The sequence below is a fragment of the Myotis lucifugus genome, unplaced genomic scaffold, assembly GCF_000147115.1.
Source record: "Myotis lucifugus unplaced genomic scaffold, Myoluc2.0 scaffold_34, whole genome shotgun sequence".
NCBI lineage: Eukaryota > Metazoa > Chordata > Mammalia > Chiroptera > Vespertilionidae > Myotis > Myotis lucifugus.
In genome coordinates, this window is record NW_005871082.1 from 1,609,438 (window position 1) to 1,631,885 (window position 22,448).

Sequence of the window (22,448 nt, forward strand, 5' to 3'; positions counted from 1 at the left end):
GGATCTGCTTCATTTTAACTAGGGTACTGTACAAGTATGTCACCCCTTCTGAAACTCAGTTTTATCATCTGTAAAGTGGGACTAGTAAAACTTTATTTCACAGGGCTTTTGAGAGTTAAATAAGAAGCATACCAAGTATTTGAATAAAAAAGTTCTCCTTTCAGATGACATCTGAACACACAGATACGTTATCTCTGTTAATACATTGGTTCTAGTGGTAAGTGTTTAGATCTCTTAACTTAAATCACCTACACAAGTCTTGGTTAACTCGTGTCAAACACTATGTATATAGTGCTTGGTATATTCAGGCTCTCTGTATAAAAAAGTCTGGAGCATAATTCAGATTCAGAAAGTGTTAATGTCCTGTTACACTGTGGCAAAAACAAAGTTTACCTGTAGAAAAAATTCTAATAGTCTGAGATACATAAGTGATGAAAATGAAATAAACACTTTATTCTAGTTTTATGGGCACTATTAGTGCTATAATTGAATCTGCAATCACTAACAGTTTTCTCCTTTATTTAGACTTCTTGAATCAGATCACTGATTTTTAAGTCAGTCTCAATTTTAAAGAACTCTTCCCTTCCCACTCACTTTCAATCTCACCCACTCATATGTTCACCTTCTTTCATTTAATTACTTTAGACCCTGGACATTATCAGTCCCTTTTTGAGAGCTCCGGGATGGGATAGTTTTAACTTTTATCATTATCAGTCCCCATCTCCTCACTGCCACATTTATTTCCTTGGGAGGAAAAGGACATGGGCACCTAGTTGTCAAAGAAGCCATGGCCCAGGTTCCTCAGTTTGTGTCTCTGGACAGGGTTTTAATCACCTAGGCTCCAGTTCTCAGCACTGAAAGCTTTAAGAGTACTGCCGAAATGGTAGATTAGCCACATTTAACAAAACAGAAAGTTTTCATTGTGTCAGAAAAAGCCTTATTGATCTTGTCCAGGCATTGACTCCAAGGCCTTTTAACAAGCCATTCTGTCTAGACTTACAGGCTAGATCCCTCAGTGCTAACAAAGGAGGAACTGGGCTGTCTCCTGCTGGGGGAGGCCAAAAGGAGGGGCACAAATTCAGGTTTCTCAGTGGGGATTTTCTTAAAGACCTAGGTAGATTTTATTCTGCTGTGGAGGAAAAGGGTTGGCAGGCTTGTGGAGATGTACTGTGACCCACCCTGGACTCCAGCCTTGTTTGACTCTCAGCATTTGCTATGGAGCTATCACATACACGGCAACTCATGAAGGTGTCTCCTCTATTGCTCAGCTTCCATTAGCATCTCTTCCCTTTGCCCTGAGGAAGCCAGGCTGAACTCTCTGATGCCCAGTCCCTGGGCTGTGGGTCTCTAGGAGTAGGGAAAGCAGCCAGTGAGCAGGAGGACTTTAGAGTCACTGTGATCAATTCAACTGCATTTCACTTCAATTCCACAAGTTTTTATTTAACACATTTTGGGGTACGTGGAAGATTTTGAAAAGGTATGAAAATTGCTGCTCAAAGCATATGGTTGAGGAGTTGACATCGATTCCTCAATCATATATAAAATAACCTGAGTATCATTCAAGACGATTAGGCATTTATCAGAATGATTTTTAGAGATAACTTTTTTAAAGTATAGACTATATTCAAGTGTGAAAAGTCTAGACCCTATAGTAGAGGATATTATAAACAATATCTATCACCCAGATTGAACAAATTTTACTATTTTGCCATTTTTGCTTTATATCCTTGTATAAAGACTTAGTTTTATGAATACCCCCCTCGTTCCATTTCTTCTCTTCCTCCCCAGAAGTAAGAGCTACCTGAAATTGTTGGGTAGATTTCCTCTATATGTTTTTCAATTCTTGTTACATATGACTAGAGCTGTAATATATAATGATTACTGGTCACTGTGTGTGTGTATAAATTAGTGGAGGTAAAATTTATTGCCCACCCACAGTTTATACTCACTATTTTCTATATATTTTGGACTGAATGAAGGAAATATTAGGTGAAAATCTGTAACACCTGAACTTCCCTGTTTGTCACCTAAATGAAGCATGGTGGTGTCTAGACCTCCTTTCCTCTCAGCACCAGGAATCATTTGAGCTCCTAACATATCTATAGGAGGTTCCACATAACACCAAATAGTTTTGTTCTCTCTGGATGCCTACAGATGGGTAGTTTCACCAATAAGATAATTTAGATAAAGACTTACTGAGGCAGGAGGTAGATTAGATTATCATCCAAGGTATTTTCTGATGTTAATGGTTATAATTTGTTATGGAGGATTCTTCTTTTCGTCTTGGACAAAAGAGTGATTTTACAGATGTAAATATTATAAGAGTGCAATTGGGTTTAAAAATTCATATTTATTACTTCTAAATATCTAAATAGCTGTGTGAGTTTTCTGGAATTCTGTGACCCTTTCATGACTTTTATATTCATTTCTGAACAGTATGTGTGGGTACAGTGAGCATCTATGTTAGGTATCAGTTAGGGTCAGTATATATGCCACTGTTAAAAAACACACAACATTTCAGATAATCTGGTTCCTGCGCTAGAATTGCTGGGATATTTTCATTATTATTAATTTTTTTGTGTATCAAAGTTATCATCCTCTATCTGCCCCTTCCCACCTCTGTGTATCTAGTAATTTGTCCTCACCAAGTCCATAGAATATAGTCTCACAATGAGGCATTTGGTACTCTAGTATAATTGCCTTACTTATTGTATAACTTGATAAAAGAAGCAGTATAAGAAAATGTACATTATTCTTTTTGAAATGGGCCAAAGGTGGAAGAATATGTAGGTTTGTGTATATGTGCATTTTCTGTATTTTTTTAAATTAAAAAATGTCAAAACACAAATCTAAAACTTATCTCCAGGAAGGTGATCCTGGTTAAATTCCTCACCATGCTAATGACCCATATGCTAGTGTAACTTCAAGAAATGTGTATTAGTAAACACTGTGGTACAGAGATGATTTTATTAAATTGATATAATCAATATATTTACTCATGTAGTTCTAGATGTGTCATTTGTATACCAATCAGAGTGAAAGCGCTCCAAGGACTGGCTATCTGAAGTGACAGCCATAGCATTCTGAATCACTTGAAGAACAGACACAAGAGTCAGATTGGTGGTCAGGTCTCAGGATACAAACATCAGTTCTATTGCTGGTAGAGCTGGATCAGATAATATGGCTTTCATCTGCTGTCAAATTTGGCTTCCTTGTAATTTTCCTCCTGACATAAATTCAGCCATAGGCAGAACTAGAAAACCACATGCCTCTTCTGCCGAGGCAGAGCTTACTCTTATAGGTTTTACTACATGGGGGAGCCTACAAGAGAACTCACTATCCTTGTAGCAAGGGAAGATCTGAAGGAGAGAGAAAGGCAGGGCACACGGGAATAGTAAGCACCTAATTAAGAAAAGTGGACCCCTGGTCTCAGATTCTTACTATATCCCCAAGGAGATGAGTCATTTCTCCTCTCATTGGAGATATTAAATGAGAAAAAGAGAGAAGGTGGAAATGTTACTCCAAAACTATTGCCTCTGGAGAGTGGGCATGGTGCGGGGGGCGGGGGGGGGGGTGTTCTCATGGAGTCATGGGGATAGGGAAATGGGGTTCCCTCTATAAGATAGAGTGCATTGTGTGTGTTTAATGCTTGTTTGGTTGACCGATCCACAATTAAAATGAGAAGCTGATAGTGAAAGAAACATAATTACAGTGACTCATATGGATCTGGTGGTTAAGAAAAAATAAAATGGATAGCATATCACATAAATTATTATAAGCGGGCAGGCAGGCATATGCAGCACTATTGCCTCAGGCCCTGGTTTTTTAGTAATATGTATTCTACCTTGGAAATGTCTTCTGGTTCCTTCTTCACATCTCTAGGCATTTGTCTGTCTACTGAATGCCTGATACAACACAAATATAATTGTGTCCTTCATGAGCTGAAGTTCTCCTCTGCTGTTTCCCCTGTCCCAGTGCCTCAAGAACATGGCCTATGAGTCCCCAGTCTGCATCTTGAGCCTGCACTCATGCCTACTCTAGCCACATTGAACTTCTCACCATCCCTGAACACCCCATGATTTTCTAATGTCCACCCCAGTAAATATGCTATTTCTTCTAACTAAAATTCATTCCTCCTTTGTGTGGTGTACTCATACTTCAAGATACAATTTAAGCTTGACCTCTCTAACACCATGGTCAGTTACTTTTTTCTTCTGTGTGCCTATATCACTTATTAAACATTCACTATACTGAGTTGTAATTACTTGTTTATGTGTATATTCTCAACCACAACAACAATAGCAGATAACGTGTCTGTGGCCGAGAACTGGGCCATGAACTTCTGATTCATGTTTCACAGCAACTCTATGAAATATGCTCTATGGTTATTCCCATTTTGTAGATGAGGCAACTAAGGGTTAGAGAAGTTAAATAATAAGCTCAAGTTCCATTAGGTGAATTCCAGAGCTAGCTGTCAAATTCAGGTCTGTTCAATTCAAAGCTTTTTTCATTGCATTCCATGTCATCAAGTCTGTAGTCCCACTACACTCTGAGCTTCAGATGGGTGCCCTGTGAGTCCACATCAGAGTCTGGCACTTAGTAGGCCTTCATGATTATTTTGGGGTAACTTTACAGTTTCCTTCTTCAGTAAAGTGTAGGCTAATTATTCCTATTTGACAAGGTTGTTGTAAGCTTAAATGCATTCAGCACAGTACACATCACCTGGTGCACAGTGGCACCTGCACATACTTATTCCTTAAATGAATGACCAGAAAATTTAACGTTTTAACGTTTATTGTAATGCAATTGAGAGCAATGCAGTCTTCAGGATGCCATTAACTTTCTAGTGATTTCAGTGAAGCGTGATTTTCTAGGCCATTCTTTTGTGGACTGAGGCAGCTTCTCTCACCAGGATCCTGGCTGTTTATTTTCCAAGTGACAACTTGATTTACTATTTTCCTTCTCATCACTTTCAAGAAGCATCTGCAGGCTAGTGAGTGACCCAGGCAGTGTGGAAAAGTCCATTTATTTATCTGCTGCATCTTTCCTATGGAGAGGCTCTGAGGACCAGGGCTAGAAATGGCCTCAGGGGGTCAGATTTCCCAAGTGTTTTCTTTTGCAGCGCAGGATCCCTCATAGGGACACAGTTTGCTATCTGCTGGTGCTCTCTGCTTTAAACATATCTGTGTGAGGGAATGTGGCAGGTAAAGGAGTGATCATGTCCTTGGGGAATAGCTCTGCAGTTTCATCTATCCAGGTGCTTTGTTTGGCCCTAAAATACAGTGTTAGGGAGATGGGGCAGGAAGAACCAAGAGTGCAGTCACTTGTATAGTCTTTTACCTTTCTTACCCAATCAATGTGTTCCTCCCCGAATTCTAGCAGGTAATGTCATCAGGTGATGTACAGTAGAATTCATTTTAGTAAAATGATTTCTGCTTCTCCCTCATTTTTACAAATATGATCATCTCACAGCTCAGCAGCTAACAGGTGTCTGCCCACAGCTTTTAAGAGGCCCATAGAGGTGGGAGTTCTTGTTCCAGATGTTGGATTTTCAGCAGATTCTTAGCATGGAAAGAAAACAGAACTTTGCAAGAACAAACTCATATTTGCTTTAGCTTTTTTCTTTGCCAGCCAACTACCACATTGCTGGCTTAACTCAAAGCACTTTTCAGAATGGAGTGGACATGCAACCCCCTAACCCCACCCTGGAATGAGCAGGACAATTGTGGAACTGTGGACATCTGCTTTGTGTACCCCATGCCTTGGGCTCAGTGCTTTCTTCATCATCATCAGGCTTCTTTGCCTGGGAAGCAGTGGCCAGAAGGATTGAGTGATACATCATCAGTTCACAACTTGAGAACCTGAAAGCTCTCATCGCAACTAGTGGAGGAGGGACAGTGCTTTTCCTGCTGAGTTCTGTGGATCAGAGGAAAGGAGTTGACAAGCCAGCTCCAGGGCCCTTGGCCACTGCTTTCTCTGGAAGAGAGGGTGGCAGCAGCCCATTTAATTTTGTGCCTCATTGACTCCAGGGTGGGCCGGGCCGGGACAGGATGGCGAGCCAGGGTTATCTTTGTGTCAGTGCAGACTAAAGTACCGTGCTACTGTGTGGAGGCCAATTGAAGGACAAAGGACTCAAAGATGAGGGCAGTGTTGCCAAGGTCTCAGAGATGCGTCCTCTGGAAGCTGGCTCCCACTCCCTTTTGGGGGCACCGCAGATGTTCTGCTAGGGCCAGTGGGACAGCCCCAGAGGCCTAAGCATTTTAATAGGCTCTTCCAAGTGGTACTTAAACATTCCATTTCTAAGGCTCTCTGATGGAGGTGGGGAGTGTGATCCTCTCAGTATGACTCAGCCCATTCCCTGATCCCCTGCTTAGGCTCCTGCTGCCTGGGTGGGCTCTGACCTCTTGTCAGTGGTTTCTCCTCTTGACACAATGAACTTTATACAGTTCCAGGACACCATATATAGGGGCCTATGCACCTACTCCTAAGGATTTGTGTTCCTCTCATGGTGGTGGTGGGACTAAGAATCAAGGAATGAGGATTAGAGGGCTGAGGTTTGGAACTGGCCAAAGTGTTTCCTACTGCCTTGTATAAACTATCTAAACCCTGTGTGCCTCCACTTCCTTACATTGACATCATCATAGCAAAGTGACCTCACAGAGTATTGAGAGAACACAAATCATGATTAAGGAAGCATTTGGGCAGGAGATTTGACTTTGAATGGTGGGAACACTGTTGCAATATACAGATCTTGTAACATATAAATCCACACAAGAAACCTTTATGTTCATATTAACCAATGTCACTCCAATCAATTTAATTAATTGTCAGTGCTTTCTTCATCATCATCAGGGCTCTGTGCCTTCCATTTTCTCTTTTGTCCAGTTTACTATCAATGTGATCTTCTAAAAATACATATGGGACTTTCAATTTTCTTAGTAAATTTATGTAGTGTTTCCTCATATCCTTCAGAATAAAGTCCAGATTTTTTATCTTAAAGCCCAAGATAGCAACCTATCAGGAACCACAGGCCTGACGAAACAGTGATATGCATTTCTCCACAATTCTTAGATTGCGTAGTGAAAAATCATTATAGGGAATATTTTAATCTGTTTTGGAATTTCTCAGAGAAAAAGAGTTATTATATAAATTACCAGTTGGGTGTTTTTTGGGGGGAAGAAAATGGAAAATAGAATTGAGTAAATGCTTGTTAATGCTATAGATACACTGAGTGGCCAGATTATTATGACCACCTGACGTTTGTAGGCAAATTAGTTATAATTTCACACTGAAGTTGCTAGAGGGCCAGACCATTATAAATAGGGAAGCAGGTTGTTTACCACGACAGTAGAAGTGATTTTTTTCTGAAGATATGGGTAAACAACGTGATTTAACAGCCTTTGAACGTGGGATATATATACTGAGTGACCAGATTATTATGACCACCTGACGTTTGTAGGCAAATTAGCCGTACACTGCATCTTATGGGATATGGAAGCCGAAGGCTTGTTCCAACACCTTTGCTGTCTGCAGTTACCAAGATAAAATGTTTCCAATTAACACAGGAACACAAGGATTGGACAGTCGAGTATTGGAAAAAAGTCATGTGGTCTGATGAATCACATTTCCAGTTACATCATGCAGATGGCAGAGTGAGAATTTGGCAGAAACAGCATGAAAACATGCACCTCACATGCATGAGTACAACCCTTTAAGCTGGTGGGGGCAATGTTATGGTTTGGGGCATGTTTTCCTGGCATGATTTGGGCCCTTTAATTCGTATGAAACAACGTCTGAATAGCACAACATACCTAAGTATTGTTGCTGATCAAGTTCATCCTATCATGTTGATGGCGTATCCCAATGGAGGTGGCTTCTTCCAACAAGACAATGCGCCATGCCATGGTGCTCATATTGTGCAGGAGTGGTTTCAAGAACATGAGGGAGACTTTACCTTGCTTAGGTGGCCCCCACAATCACCAGATCTCAATCCAATTGAGCATTTGTGGGACTAAGTTAGAAGAACCATCAGGCAGCTGGTTCCACAACCATCAAATCTCACAGAACTGGACAGTGATGTTCATCAGGCATGGTGTCAGATTCCTCATATCACCTTTCAACATCTTGTGGAGTCAATGCCAAGAAGAATCGCCACAGTGTTGAAGGTAAAAGGTGGCCCAACGAAGTACTGATGGGGTGGTCATAATAATCTGGCCACTCAGTGTATAAACCAGTACTGGAATTAACAAGCCATTTGAAAGTTCAGGACTTTACATATCTTATACATCTGATTTCAAATTTTGAGTTATACATGTCTAGATTGCATCTAATGTTTAATCAATTGGACACTTACAAATAATGGGTAAATGATTTGTTGTCATACAGAGTTGAGCTCTGCTTTTCATGCAGTGAGAATAATATTTCATTTTAGCACTTATGCAATTGATTGCAAATTTTGGAATGATGTAATTTAAATGGATCTAAACAGACCATTAGCCACATCCATGCTTACCCTCTTGCCAAGCTGTAGCTTTATGCTAAGCTGTTGTGTACTGTGTTACATAATCCCCTGCATTCATTTTTCTACCTATTTAGCTCAGATGCATACAAGGTGACTGCATTGTCTCTTTAACCTCCTTCCCAGTGTAAACACCAAGTATAGAAACACAGATTTTGGGCAGTATTACATTTTTCTAATGGAGTGTTTGGAGAATTGAATGGGCTTAGAAATAATGGGTTTGCCACTGTTTGGTTTTATACCTTTTAGTTATGTTCACTGTCAGCTTAGTATGGTTTTCAAGGTGATAAGAAAGCAAGTGCTCTAACCTTAGCTACTGGAAGGAAATTAAGACAGATTGAGATTTTAGGAGAATAGGTCAGTTGTGAGAGTGTTCAAAGGAACAATTTCTTCAAGATCCTCACTCTTTCTTCTCCCACCAGGCCCCTTATTGGCTCTTGTAAAGAGTGGGTCATGAACTGCCAATGCCTCTCTTCCCCATATCAATCGGGACAGCATGCTATGAATTTAAAATGATATAATTTTGCTTATCTAGAATATGATTCACAGAGTAGCTTTTAGTTGCCTATTGTTTGTTGACAAGTGGAGGGAGGTGCCCAGGGTCTGGGGTGCCTTGATGGCCTCCTCCTATGTAAGAAAGAGGTAAACTGGGAAAATTTATAATTGAGTGGGGAGATTGGGAAGGTTTAAACTGCTGCAGCAGTTTTTATTAGATACTTGCAAAAGAATGCACTCTGCTACCTTTGGTTAATTTGCATTGAGATTTGCATAAATATACATGTTTTTTATATAGACCCTTTTCTCACATTGGTTTTATTTCTTGTTTATTAATTGTGATATTCTTTTCTCTAAAATGATGTCATTTTTCCTCAATGGCATTCCACATAAGACAAGTTCTTTTGTTTTAAACACACCCAGATTCCAGGGGAGGAAGGACACATGTCTTTTGTTGAAAGAGTGTAATTTACATAGGGTGGGGTAAGTAGGTTTTTGGCTCCATTTATGCAAGCTGTGGGACAGTTTGTAAGTCAGTACACAGTTCCATGAAATTATTCATGTTCCTCGAGAAGTAGAGTAGGAAGAACATGTGGTATATCTAGAGTGATGGGCGAAAGGAAAAGTAGCAGATATTTAGAGAAAATCCAGACACATTAGAAATCCAAAATAATAATGTCTTAGGTAACTCACTTATTCCTAGTCGCCAGTCTCTTCCTTAATCAAACAAGGGTATTAAATTGGGCAATCGCTAACATCCCTTATAGCAGCGGTTCTCAACCTGTGGGTTGCGACCCCTTTGGCGGTCAAACGACCCTTTCGCAGGGGTCGCCTAAGACCATCCTGCATATCAGATATTTACATTACGATTCATAACAGTAGCAACATTACAGTTATGAAGTAGCAACGAAAATATATTTACATTACGATTCATAACAGTAGCAACATTACAGTTATGAAGTAGCAACGAAAATAATTTTATGGTTTGGTCACAACATGAGGAATTGTATTTAAAGGGCCAGAAGGTTGAGAACCACTGTCTTATAGCTCTAAAACTTATTCTTACAGACTCCCTGGTCGAATTATATGAAACATATTAAGTACCATGTAGCACATTAAATAATATCTCAGTGCCTTGCTGTTCTGTGTCAAGCCTTCCCCGTTAAAGGGCACATGATTAATTTAAGGTTCTCTTTAAAGGCCTCCTTTCCTTGCTCATTTATATTTTCAGTAACTTAAATGTTTATAGAAAATCCCCATTAATATGCCACGTGTAGTGCCAAGGACAGGCATAGTGGTTGGCTCTGTGCACATTTGTGTCTGTAGGAAGAGAGCATAGAGAGCATAGTGGTGATGACTTCATTTGATTTACCACCTTCTACTCTGTGATAGTCACTCTAGGGCTACCAAACAAGGGCTTGTCCAGCTGCATTTTAACAGAGCCATTTCTTCAGAAATAAGAGGAGAGATTGTGACAATAGACAAAGTACTTAGGGCATTGGTTAGATCTATTTCAAACATGCCAATAGTGTCAAATTTCTACTCTACAAATTTTGGGGGCTATTTTGGTAAAATACATCAGGCATAGGTTCTGTGTTGAGTAGTAGTTGCTCCTTATAGTATACTAGAGGCACCATTCACGAAGATTCGTGCAAAAATGGGCCTTCCTTCCCCTGGCTGCTGGCACCACCTTTGCTCCAGCCTGGAGCCACCTTTCTGCCTTTGTTCTGGCCCTGAGCCACTTTCTGCCTTCCCACACTTCCCAGAGGCCCGGAGCAGCTGGGGCAGTGCAGAACACCGCTGGCCGCTCCGTGCCTGTGTATGCAAATCAGCCCGTCATCTTTGTTGGGTTAATTTGCATACTCACTCCTGATTGGCTGGTGGGTGTCACAAAGGTACAGTCAATTTGCATCTTTCTCTTTTATTAGTGTAGATGTGTAAGTTTATAAGTGGACAGATCCCTTTTGCTTATACCAGTGTGGGTGTGCAAACAGAAATATGCAGGTAGACACATGTCACTGAGGCCACCAGGAACATACAGGACAAACTTCATCTCTTCTTTAACTCTCTGGAGTATGAAGTTGAGGCTCATGTTTTAATGTTATCATGATACTATGATTAATTTAATAGTATGTAGTGGGTGGTCCTTTCTCCACATTATAAGAGTGACTGACTCCTTTATAGCTCTTATCTCATGATGAGAAAATACTCATTTCATTTAAGTGACTGACCAAGGGCTGTGATGGTTGATAAGGATCTGAGTTGAGGTAGAATTGGCTTTGGTTGATAAGGCTGAAGTGTAATTCTAGAAGGGAAAATAGAATTCTCTCAACCTTATTTTGTGGCCCCCACTCTTTAAAGGGAAACTGTATTGTTGCTCATTTCTTCTCATTAATGAGGTGCTTTTGGTAGCTTTAAACAAACCCTGATAGGAAGCTGGCCACTCTAAGTGAGGCTGTTGGGCAGGGTAGGAGGACAAATGGAAGTCTATGTGTGGTGTGTTGAAATTATACATCAAAGCAACAAATCCTATAAAATAAAAGCCTAATATGCTAAGTGTATGGTCATCCGGTTAGCTGTTCAAACAATCAAAGAGTAATATGCTAATGATATGCTAAGGCCACTCAACCGCTTCCTATGATGTGCACTGACCAGGGTGCAGATAGTCAACTGTTTGGCCAGTTGCTATGACATGTACTGACCACTAGGGGGAAGATGCTCCAACCAGTAGGTGAGCTTGCTGCTTGGGTCCAGCCAATCGGGACTGAGCAAGATGGGCTGGACAGTCCCTGGAGCCCTCCCATGGTCCTTCCCCTGCTGGCCAACCTTGCATCCCTCCCTGGCCCTGATTGTGCACTGGTGGGGTCCCTCTGCCTGGCCTACACCCTCTCGCAATCCAGGACTTCTCAGGGGATGTTGGAGAGTGGGTTTCAGCCCCATCCCACAGGCCAGGGCGAGGGACCCACTGGTGCCTGAGTTCATGTACCATGCATCTAGTGATTAAATAAAATACTAGGTGTACCAGTTAATAATGCAGATTTTTTTCCAACAGATCAAGTTACACATATGTTGATATATATGCAATTTGATACGTATGTTATTTTGTTGTATTGACAGCAAGCTTCAAAACTTCATATGTCAAATTTGCTGAAGGTGTTAACATCATATTTTTATACTTAAAAATGTCAAATTTCATGACAAAAAAAGAGCATTTGTGGGAAGTTTTAATTCATTACTTTATTTTGAAGAAAAGTGCTGCTGAATACTTTGGAAAGCTTATGGTGAACATGCTCCATGTCAAGATACTTTTGAACGCTGATTTAAATGCTTTAAAAGTGATGATTTCGATGTGAAAGACAAAGAACGTCCAGATCAACTGAAAAAGTTTGAAGACTAACAATTACAAGCATTATTGGATGAAGATGCATGTCAAACTCAAAAACAATTTGCAGGAAGATTAAATCTTGCTCAGCAAACAATTTCCAATCATTTACAAGCAATGGGAAAGATTTTAAAGGAAGGAAAATGGGTGCCACATCAACTGAACGAAAGACAAATGAAAAACCGAAAAGTCATCAGTAAAATGTTGCTTCAATGGCACGACAGAAAGTCATTTTTGCATTGAATTGTGACTGGCAATGAAAAGTGGATTTATTTTGAGAATCCCAAACACACAAAATCATGAGTTGATCTAGGTCAACTGTCAACATTGACTGCAAGGCCAAATCACTTCGGAAAGAAAACAATGCTCTGCATTTGGTGGGATCAGGAAGACAATGCTCTGTGTCTGATGGTGTAGTATGAGCTTCTAAAACCAGGTGAAACTGTTAATACTGATTGCTACTGACAACAAATAATCAATTTGAACCATGCTTTGATCATGAAATGACCAGAATGTTCTAGAAGACATGGCAATGTAATTTTGCTTCATGATAATGCATCATCACACACTTCAAAACCAGTTAAAGACACGTTAAAAGACGTACAAAAAAGTGGAAAATTTGGTCTCTGAATGGTTTGTCTCAAAACAAGAAAAGTTCTATTGGTACGATATCTAAAGATGGAGGAAATGTGTAGGTAGTGATGGACATTATTTTGAATAAAGCACTTTTGATGTTTTTCTTGAAATTATCATGTTTTCTTTGATTACAAAATCTGCACTATTACCCGGCACACCTAGTACACTTCCATCCTCTTACCTTGAAAAATGTACCTTTGAAACTACCTTCATAAGCCAGGTTCACATTGTAGAAGTTTTGGATTCCTCGGAGTTCTGTACTGAGAAATGCTAGCACAGGGAGAACCAGCCCTTCTGGTCCTCAGCCTGTGTCCTGTCCCCATTTCTTCCCACCTTTTGTTCCATCCTATATCACAATAGGTCTGGTATTAATGTACATGGATGCCCCAGCTTATGTGGCCAAACTCTGTGAAAGCCTTATAAATAGTCCCCCATGGCTGCCCTCAGAGCTTGAGGTATCCACATTGACAACAAGATTTTCCATCAGACAATAGATCCAGGGGAGAGGCCTACACAAGCCCAGGAAACAGACTCGGGGCTTTGGAGTAGGGAATTACAGGATCCCAGTGTCTGGAATATGGTTTTGAAGGAGAGTATGGCTCCAGTGGAATTCCATCTTGACCTAGTGGACACCTAGTGCTATGGGGAGAGATGGTATGACAGGGCCATTTAAAACAGGAGACCCCTAGAGCAGAGGTCTCTTGGAGTCTAAGGACGATATTACTGTCTTGTCATAGCATATTACCAAATTTCATTCTGTTCCCTTTTCCTCATGTGCTTGATCACCTTCTCAAGTACAACCTCCTATTTAACAACCCAGTCATGTTCCACTGGGCTGAGGACTCTACCATGAAAACTAATGTTAAGTGGGTTATTGATGGATCCGAATCAGAGCCAAATCTTTCAGGCTATTTGATTTTTAGTTTTTGGTCAATAAAAGTTACCTAGAGCTAAAAAACCCTTTGTCAGAACTGTTAATTATACATTCTAAACCAGCTCGTGTCTCCAAGCCTTTAAAAGCTACCATTGAAACAAAAGTGATGTAAACCTTACTTTATTATTTTGCATGGAAATTTCCCTTTAGTTTTTTTCTGAGAGAATTTGAAGGAAAGGCAGCCAGCTATCCTGCACTGGTGTGCTGGTTTCCACCCTTGAATATAGAACTTCTCTGAACTTTCCTCCTCTCCTGGTTTTTCTGGTACTTAGATATAAGTCTTCTGGGAAGAGTTGGAGGGAGCATAGTATTGGGGTCAGCCATAGAGGGGGTGTTCTCTTCGGTATTTTTAGAAATCTATCCGACTCATGCCAGTCAATATTTGATTGACTGCTTTCCTCCTTTCCTTCCTGCAGCTCGAGAGGAGAATGTGGCCACTTTCCGAGGCTCAGAGTACCTGTGCTACGACCTGTCTCAGAACCCGATCCAGAGCAGCAGTGATGAAATCACCCTCTCCTTTAAGACCTGGCAGCGGAATGGGCTCATCCTGCACACGGGAAAGTCGGCTGATTATGTCAACCTGGCTCTGAAGGATGGCGCGGTCTCCTTGGTCATTAACCTGGGGTCCGGGGCCTTCGAGGCCATCGTGGAGCCAGTGAATGGAAAATTCAATGACAACGCCTGGCATGATGTCAAAGTGACACGCAACCTCCGGCAGGTAATGCTGAGGGGAGAGAGTGCCTTGAGGCTCCTCTTAGGTAGTCAGGGAGGAAGTGTGTGAAACAGGTGATAGATGAAGTGGAGAGGGGTATAGAGATAGGTTTGCATCTATCAAAGTCTAACTTTCTCCCAGTTTTTGCAATTTCACAAGGACAATTATTAAAATGTGCTTCTTCCCGTACTTCAATTCTCCATTTGTGCCTGTTATTTTAGAAAAAATTCAATTGTGTAGATAATAAAACTTATAAGTACTTTCATTCCTTTTTTTCTGCATTCCTTTTAATCATTTTCTTAATTACACATTTGAATCTCATTATATTACTGTTAAATTCAATTAGAAACAGCGTTGTTTTTGCAGTGTGGTAGGTTTTCCTCATTCTTTGAATCTATGTTTTTCTTTTTAATTAAGTTAGTCATTGCCATGCTGCCGTACTTTTAATTCCCTCTAGAAAAAGTCTTCCTTTTTCTCTTCCTTTTCATTTACCACCCCTCACCCAATTTGATTTTTGCAGTTGTGATGTTAACCTCTAGCCTTGGAATGAATTAGCTGGAACCTTTCTGAATTCCTCTGTTTCTCTGTTCCTTGGTGCGGTGGTCCCACTTTATTGCCCATGTCTCTACCTCTAAGACTCTTCAATTGATTTGGAGGCCTGGAAGGTGGAAGGACCCAAATAAAAAAGTCAACTTTGGAGCAGCCTTTCCTGGTTCTCTCCGTGCTTGGGAAGTCCCATCGCTTGCCGATGCTAAGCAGGCAACTCCGTCAGGTGACAACACTCTCTGAGAGCCTCAGCCCAGTGAAATCGGTTCAATTTCATAACCAATAACAACCATGATAACACCTAACCAGCCCACTTCAGTTCAAAAAAGCTTTTCCTGTAAAAGTGGATATCTGTGCTGAGACTGTCTTTTCCAGGTTGTTATTTTCACTTGGTTTTTCTTCTGGTGAAGTTGTCATTCAACCCAGTTGGACAGCATCCATCCTCTCTTAATCAGAAAACATTATGCAAATTTCTGGAAAGTGCTTATCAAATTTTCTTCTGCGATATGATTGATGTTATGCCTTCTAATGTAAACATGAAAGCAGAAGACCTGACAGGTGTTTGCATATGTTTTTTGTTTGATAAAAGTGTAACTTCTTAATAATGCTAAATAAACGGAGAAGGCTCACACGCATTGGAAACACAAAATATACGAAACACCAATTTCCATATTGAAGTATGTCAAGAAAGCCACCTGGTTGGGAGATTCTACTCTCTCTGTGGTGAAATCGCCAAAAAAACCCCACAAGGCTTAGATTCCCCAGTCATCTTAATGCACATGGATTGAACATTTTTTTTAAATCCTCACCTGAGGATATATTTATTGATTTTAGAGCAGTGGTTTTCAACCTTCCTAATGCTGCAACCCTTTAATACAGTTCCTCATGTTGTGGTGACCCCCAACCATAAAATTATTTCCATTGCTACTTCATAACTATAATTTTGCTACTGTTATGAATTGTGATGTAAATATCTGATATGCAGGATGTATTTTCATTGTTACAAATTGAACATAATTAAAGCATAGTGATTAATCACAAAAACAATATGTAATTATATATGCATTTTCCGATGGTCTTAGGCAACCCCTGTGAAAGGGTCATTTGACCCCCAAAGGGGTCTCGACCCACAGGTTGAGAACCACTGTTTTAGAGAGATGAAGGTAGAAAGAGAGAGAAATCATTGTGTGAGAGAAACATCAATCAGTTGCCTCCCTTACGCACCCTAACTGGGGATGAAACCCATAACCTAGGTATGTGCCCTGACCAGGAATTGAACCAGCAACCTTTTGGTGCATGGGATGGCACTCCAACCAACTAAGCCTCTTGGCCAGAGCTGAATTAAACATTCTTGAATTACTGTTCTATGTTTTTTTTTTCTCCAAGGCCAAAGAATCCTATTGCTGATGTTTTTCTTTGTCATCCCCATCTATACTTACTCAAAAGAGACCTCAACTGTCAAGAGAGCCCAAGACAAATGTCCATTTGCTAACGTATAAGGGCTTGACATATTTGAGTTGCAGACTCTAGACCAGTGGTTGGCAAACTGTGGCTTGGCAAACTGCGGCTCGTGAGCCACATGCGGCTCTTTGGCCCCTTGAGTGTGGTTCTTCCACAAAATACCTACTTCTGCGCATGGGCCATGAAGTTTCAATCGCACTGTACATGCACACCAGCACATGGTATTTTGTGGTATTTTGTGAAAGAGCCACACTCAAGGGGCCAAAGAGCCACATGTGGCTCGCGAGCCGCAGTTTGCAGACCATGGCTCTAGACCAAGTGAAATATGACCTTTTGCCAGTTTTGACTGGCAGGGTCATTGTAACACCCTTGAGACATTAATCAGTGGAGGGAAAACTTTTCATGTAGTGGGAAGCATATTTGGGTTGTGGTTCTACCAACCAATCTATTTCTCTAACTCTCTCCTACCCCCCAGAATACCTTGCCATTCTAGCAATGATTTCAATTAGCCAGAGAAAGACTCACTTTTATTTATACTAAAAACACTTCCAAAAGAGAATTGGGCCCCAATTCAGTCCTTTATACTGAGAGGGGGATAAACCAAACTGTAAGTCAGATATTGGTTTTTCTGTTTAATCAGCAAGCAGAGGGTTTCTTTTCCAAGTTCTAAGACCCAACTCCACTCTGTGCCCTTGGACAAGCCATTTAACCTTTCCACACCACCGTTTCCGTTTGTGAAATGGTGATTACAATCCTCCCCAGTCATGTGTGGAGGCTCAATATGCAAAGTACCATATGTTCCAGAAGGATTATGAGCTCATCTGTGGTCTGGGTGCTAGACTCGCTGTGACATGCACACGATTTACAAGCCAAGTGCTCTGTCACGAAGGTGACTGTGTATGTCACCAAGCATGCAGCTAAGCAGAGCTCTCAGTTTTAGAGGAGGCTACAGAGGCCCTAGAGCTTTGGGGGATTTTGGAAAAGGGAGTATGAACCTCATAGAGAAAGTGCACCAATGATTGGACCTCACTGACTTTTTTTGCATCCAGATGCAATTTATTGAAAGAGGGAAATCTCAGAGGAGTGGAGTTGATTTTGTAAATGCAATCCTTTCAGCACTGAATCATATAATAATAGTATTTTTCCTACTAAAAATACATTTAAAACATATTTTTGAGTTCTTTGGGATACATTTGTAGGGGTGGGAAGCCCCTTTCTATTTCAATGAAACTGTAAAATTGCTTCATAAATATTTAATAACAAGCTTATGGCAGTTTCATCTACTTTTTGGTAAGATTGAATGTCTTCTGTGGCCAATATTTATTTGAGGAAAGCTTACTTAGAGCTCATTACCAAATGGAGCAGAACTTTCCTTATTTCTTCCTTCATGGTCATCTCCTCATGGCTCTGCCTTTGAGCCAAGTCAGGGCCATGGCCAGGTACTTTATTGGGGGTTCTGATTAAAGGAAGGAGAGGGGAAAACCCATTCTAAACCATAACTGGGATTGAGGACCATGGTAGTCAGGTATTTCTGTGCGATTTTTTGGTTTTGCTTTGTGTTTTGGGTTCACAACCTTGTCTGAGTCCACGGTCATGGCTATCACATGAATTAACTTACCTCTATATGCCACTCTTGCCAAACCACAAACACAAAACTGGGGTTACCAGTCTTCCAGCCTTCCAGACTCCCAGCTCTGGGTGTGTTGGCAATTTAGCATTTGAAAACAGAAAAGGGGAGACTAATCACAGGGCCTCTGTTCTCTTGTTTAACCTAGTCCTCTTTGCTATCCACACAAGAAATTGCTTAAAATGCTTAAAAACGTGAAAAGCATTCTTAAAGAGGAATGGGGAATGATTCCAACAGGAAGCATTCTGGAAAAGTAAGCAAACAACCAAAAACTTCATTGGGGAATAGAGAAGACTCCAACTATTTTGATGAATTCTAACCACACAGTTATTCTAAACTGAGAGGAAAAGAAAGAGGAGAATGTTCCCCCCCTACTGCACAAATCTATACAAAATCAGCTGGTTCACAGATCTTTACATTACCTACAGAATCCTAGAGTAAGGTACATAAAGTAGCTCTCCTATGCTAGATATGACTGGTAAACATTTTAAGTTCTTTTCGTTCTAAGAGAAAGTCATGATTGTCTATGCATGTAGTCAGGGTCAAATGTGAAAATAAAATCCCCAACTTATTGTTATTTCTGCTCTATCTATCTACATGTGGAATGATAAACTTTGGTGTCTTTGGGGACAGGAGGAATGTGTATTGCTAAAGGGTGGGAAGGAAAAGGGGGTGGTGATCTTTCAGAAGAGCCCTTGGAAAGTAAGTATGATGCTAATTCTAACTGCGGTTAGGTCTGATCTGAGGCATTTGGAAGAAGTGGGGAGTTAAACATGACTGCAACTCCTTTCCTGGCTATGCCCGGGGTGCCAGGTTTTCCACAGAGTCCTGGTCTCATTGTCTTCCCCACTCTCTTTTTCTGTGTTGGGTGCCTTTTTTTTGAAAAACTAACACAAGATCATTCATGCAATGTGTCATTTTACTAACCGACTAATGTACTAACACCCTAACGACTCATCTTTGTTTTTTAGTTTTTTTAATTAACAGTCGTTCTGTTCACAATTTTTAATTTCCTCTCTTCCCCCTTTTCCGCAAAGCACTCAGGCATCGGACACGCTATGGTAAACAAACTACATTGTCTGGTAGATATCATTCTTATTGTCTCTTTTTTTGGGTTTGCCGTGTGTTGCCCTCTTTTCCTCCCCCAACCCCTCTTTAATCCTCTTTAGACTTGTTTCTTCTCTTTTAAAATTTTTGTTGAATTAAATGCAAGTTTTTCCTTTCTCTTAAAAAAATAAATAAAGGAAGAGGATGTACCTGTCCTGCAAATGATACTTGGAAGAGTTTGGTTGGAACGGTTTCTCCAGTTAGTAATTTTTTCCCCAAAAAAAATTTTGTAAGGAAAGTTTCTCCATTTAGCTAAATTTGTTTTGTTTTCTTATTTTACAACTTTGAAGCCACAGACTAGGGACAACAAGATTTATGTTAAGGACTTTCCTAATCTCTGTGTCTTGCTATCCCTCACTCTTTCTCCTTTCTTTTACTATCCCCATTCCTTAACCCCTGCTTTCTCTCCCTAGTGTGTGGCCACGGCTGCCACGAGTGATCTGGGGAGGAAATTGCTCTGCTTCCTGTGTTCTTCTTTTCCCTTCTTTCACCTTATTCCCCACCATGGCCCAAGGGAACTCCACCAATTATGTTCTCTGTCCACACTCTGCATGGCATGCTTCTGTCTCGTGAGCTTCCCATTGGCATCAGAATTTGTCCCATCATTTTCCTCCTCATTACTAACAACCTATCAAATTATCCACCAAGTACACTTTCTTCTCTGTCTCTCCTTTTTTTTGTCTCCACTTTTTTATTTTACTCTCATCCTTCATATATTTGGGGGTTGGGTTTGGACTTTTTCTTTTCTTTTTTTTTTTTAGTGAGGGAGGTGGTAGGCAGGGGAAAGATGACCCTTTAGTTTTGAGTGTTTATTTTTTTTTCACATTCATCTTGTGTTTTCATTGGTGCAGTGCATGTGATGGTGAAGTGGATTCTGATTCTTTCCTTTAGTTCTCCTCACCCTTTCCCTCTTCCATCCCCTTTTTCTTCTGCCTTCTCTCTTGGCTCCAGATAATTTTTGCATGGGTGTGTCAGTGTATGGCGTGTGCACGCTCTGAGGTCCTGTCTCTTCTCTCTGCCCTCTGCTCCTTTCATGGATGTTGGGTGTATGGGTGCTCTTTCTTCTCTATGGGCATTATTATTATTGTTTTGGTTATTATGCATCATCATTCATGTATTTTTGTTAGAGTTGCTTCTTTGGTTGGGTCATTTCTTCTCTTGGTGGTGGTGATGGCAGCGAAGGGAGGGCAGGGGTTGGCATCCTGGGGATGTCCATGGCATGTACTAGTATCATCCATGACACATCACCATCGAGACCTTTCTTCTTCCCTCCCAGGATGCATGTTTGTCAGCGTGGTGTGAGTTCAAAAAGAAACAAATAAAAGAGAAAAGAAAAAGAAAAGAAAAAAGGAAAATAATCATCAATAACCAAAGACCAACCCCCTAACAAACCCATCGTCAAATGTCTCCTTTGCTGTTTTTCACTACCACCATAATTAACAATCATTAAAAATTAAATCATCATTTTAACAATGAACTGAGACAAGTGGCGTCGTCTGAGGACAGTTCCATTTTCTAGCCTGACTGAGTAAAGAGTGCAATGAGTAGAGCAAATTGCTCAGCGTGGCAGTTCCGACACACCCTCCTAGGAGTCTGCAGGGGAATGCCGCAGGCGTGGGCCACAGGGAAGGCAGACCAGAAAATGGAACTTGGCTGCACATCCCAAAATAAAACCAAATTAGAAAGAATACCTCACCAAAATCTTAATGAAAGTGAAGCCACAGGTGGGGGAAGCCATCGGATTTTGATAGGACTATAAGGTCATTGTTGGGATTTTGTTTTTGCCCCTATGTCCCTCCACCAGGTGACAATCTCTGTGGATGGCATCCTTACCACGACAGGCTACACTCAAGAGGACTACACCATGCTGGGCTCGGATGACTTCTTCTATGTGGGAGGAAGCCCAAGTACCGCTGACTTGCCAGGCTCACCCGTCAGCAACAACTTCATGGGCTGCCTTAAAGAGGTAAAGTTCAAACACTCCTTTTAATGCACTGACTGTTCAGTGACTGGCTCTGTAGGTGGTAGCAGAAGAGACCTTGGACTTGAAGTACAGCCCTTGGTTTTGGTCAGAGCTTAAGTTGTTTTCATGACTTTGGGTTCACCACTAAAGTGCTCTGTTTTGTTTTGACATTTAACTAATGGGGGACCTTATTTCTCAGGTAGCTGTGCTTTATAAATAAAATAAAATAACACAGGTGAAAGGACTTTGAAATCATTAGGAACTAGTTTACTAATGAAATCATTAGTAAAGTTTGATTCTGTACTTTTGACGTGGCACATAGGGAAAGCTCTAAGAGTGGCCAATTTGTGGTTGTGTGTCTTGTCTAAAACATTTGTATTATTTTACCTTGTCCAAACTTGGTGTTCCCAAGAGTCTCATTATTTGAGATGAAAGAAAATTCACAGAATGTAACATTAAGGCCCAGACGGCTTGCTTTTCCCTTTTTCCCCCCTCTTTCCCTGGAAGCTAGCAGCTGTGAGAAAGCAGTGGACATTGCCATTACTCATTTATGCTATTGTAGCTGATGTGTTGAGACCTCTGTCTGAGAGCAAAGGAACAACAGTCAAATGTATGTTCAATCACTAAGGTCAATTGTTGAGGTAAAAAAGAATCAGACTTGATTTGGTAGAATTCTTCCAGAACACTGTGTCCTCAGAGCAGTCTACTGTACATTTTTGTTTAATCTAAGCTAAGCTTTATTGCCTAAGATATCTATATCATATCCCTGGGGAAAGTTTTTGCAAAGCTAACAGTGTGCTTTCTTATAGATGAAGATTTCTATGACAGGTTATGACCCTCCTCTCAGGACACAGGTTTTATGCGTGTTATGGCTATTTGATATTTGTTGAATATCAGTCATACATGAGATGGCATTGCTCATGTACTCATCCACACGACTCAACTCTGAGCCAGGTACTGACAGGAGTTGTGCCTGTCATGCCTTATATAAAATAGGCACATAACAAGTATTTATTGAATTGATAAATTTGTAAGATACTCATTTGGTGCCTTTTTTGTGCTGTAAC

At 40.7% G+C, this 22,448-nt stretch overlaps 1 protein-coding gene across 2 annotated transcripts in view; it reads left to right on the top strand.

Moving 5' to 3' along the window:
* NRXN3 (neurexin 3) overlaps positions 1 to 22,448 on the top strand; it is a 1,457,090-nt gene that overhangs the window by 345,849 nt on the left and 1,088,793 nt on the right. For both annotated transcript variants that reach the window (XM_023752494.1, XM_006086965.3), the window contains 2 exons: positions 14,382 to 14,683; positions 21,223 to 21,384. In XM_023752494.1, coding sequence (XP_023608262.1) covers positions 14,382 to 14,683; positions 21,223 to 21,384 — 464 coding nt within the window. The remainder of the gene's footprint in view (positions 1 to 14,381; positions 14,684 to 21,222; positions 21,385 to 22,448) is intronic.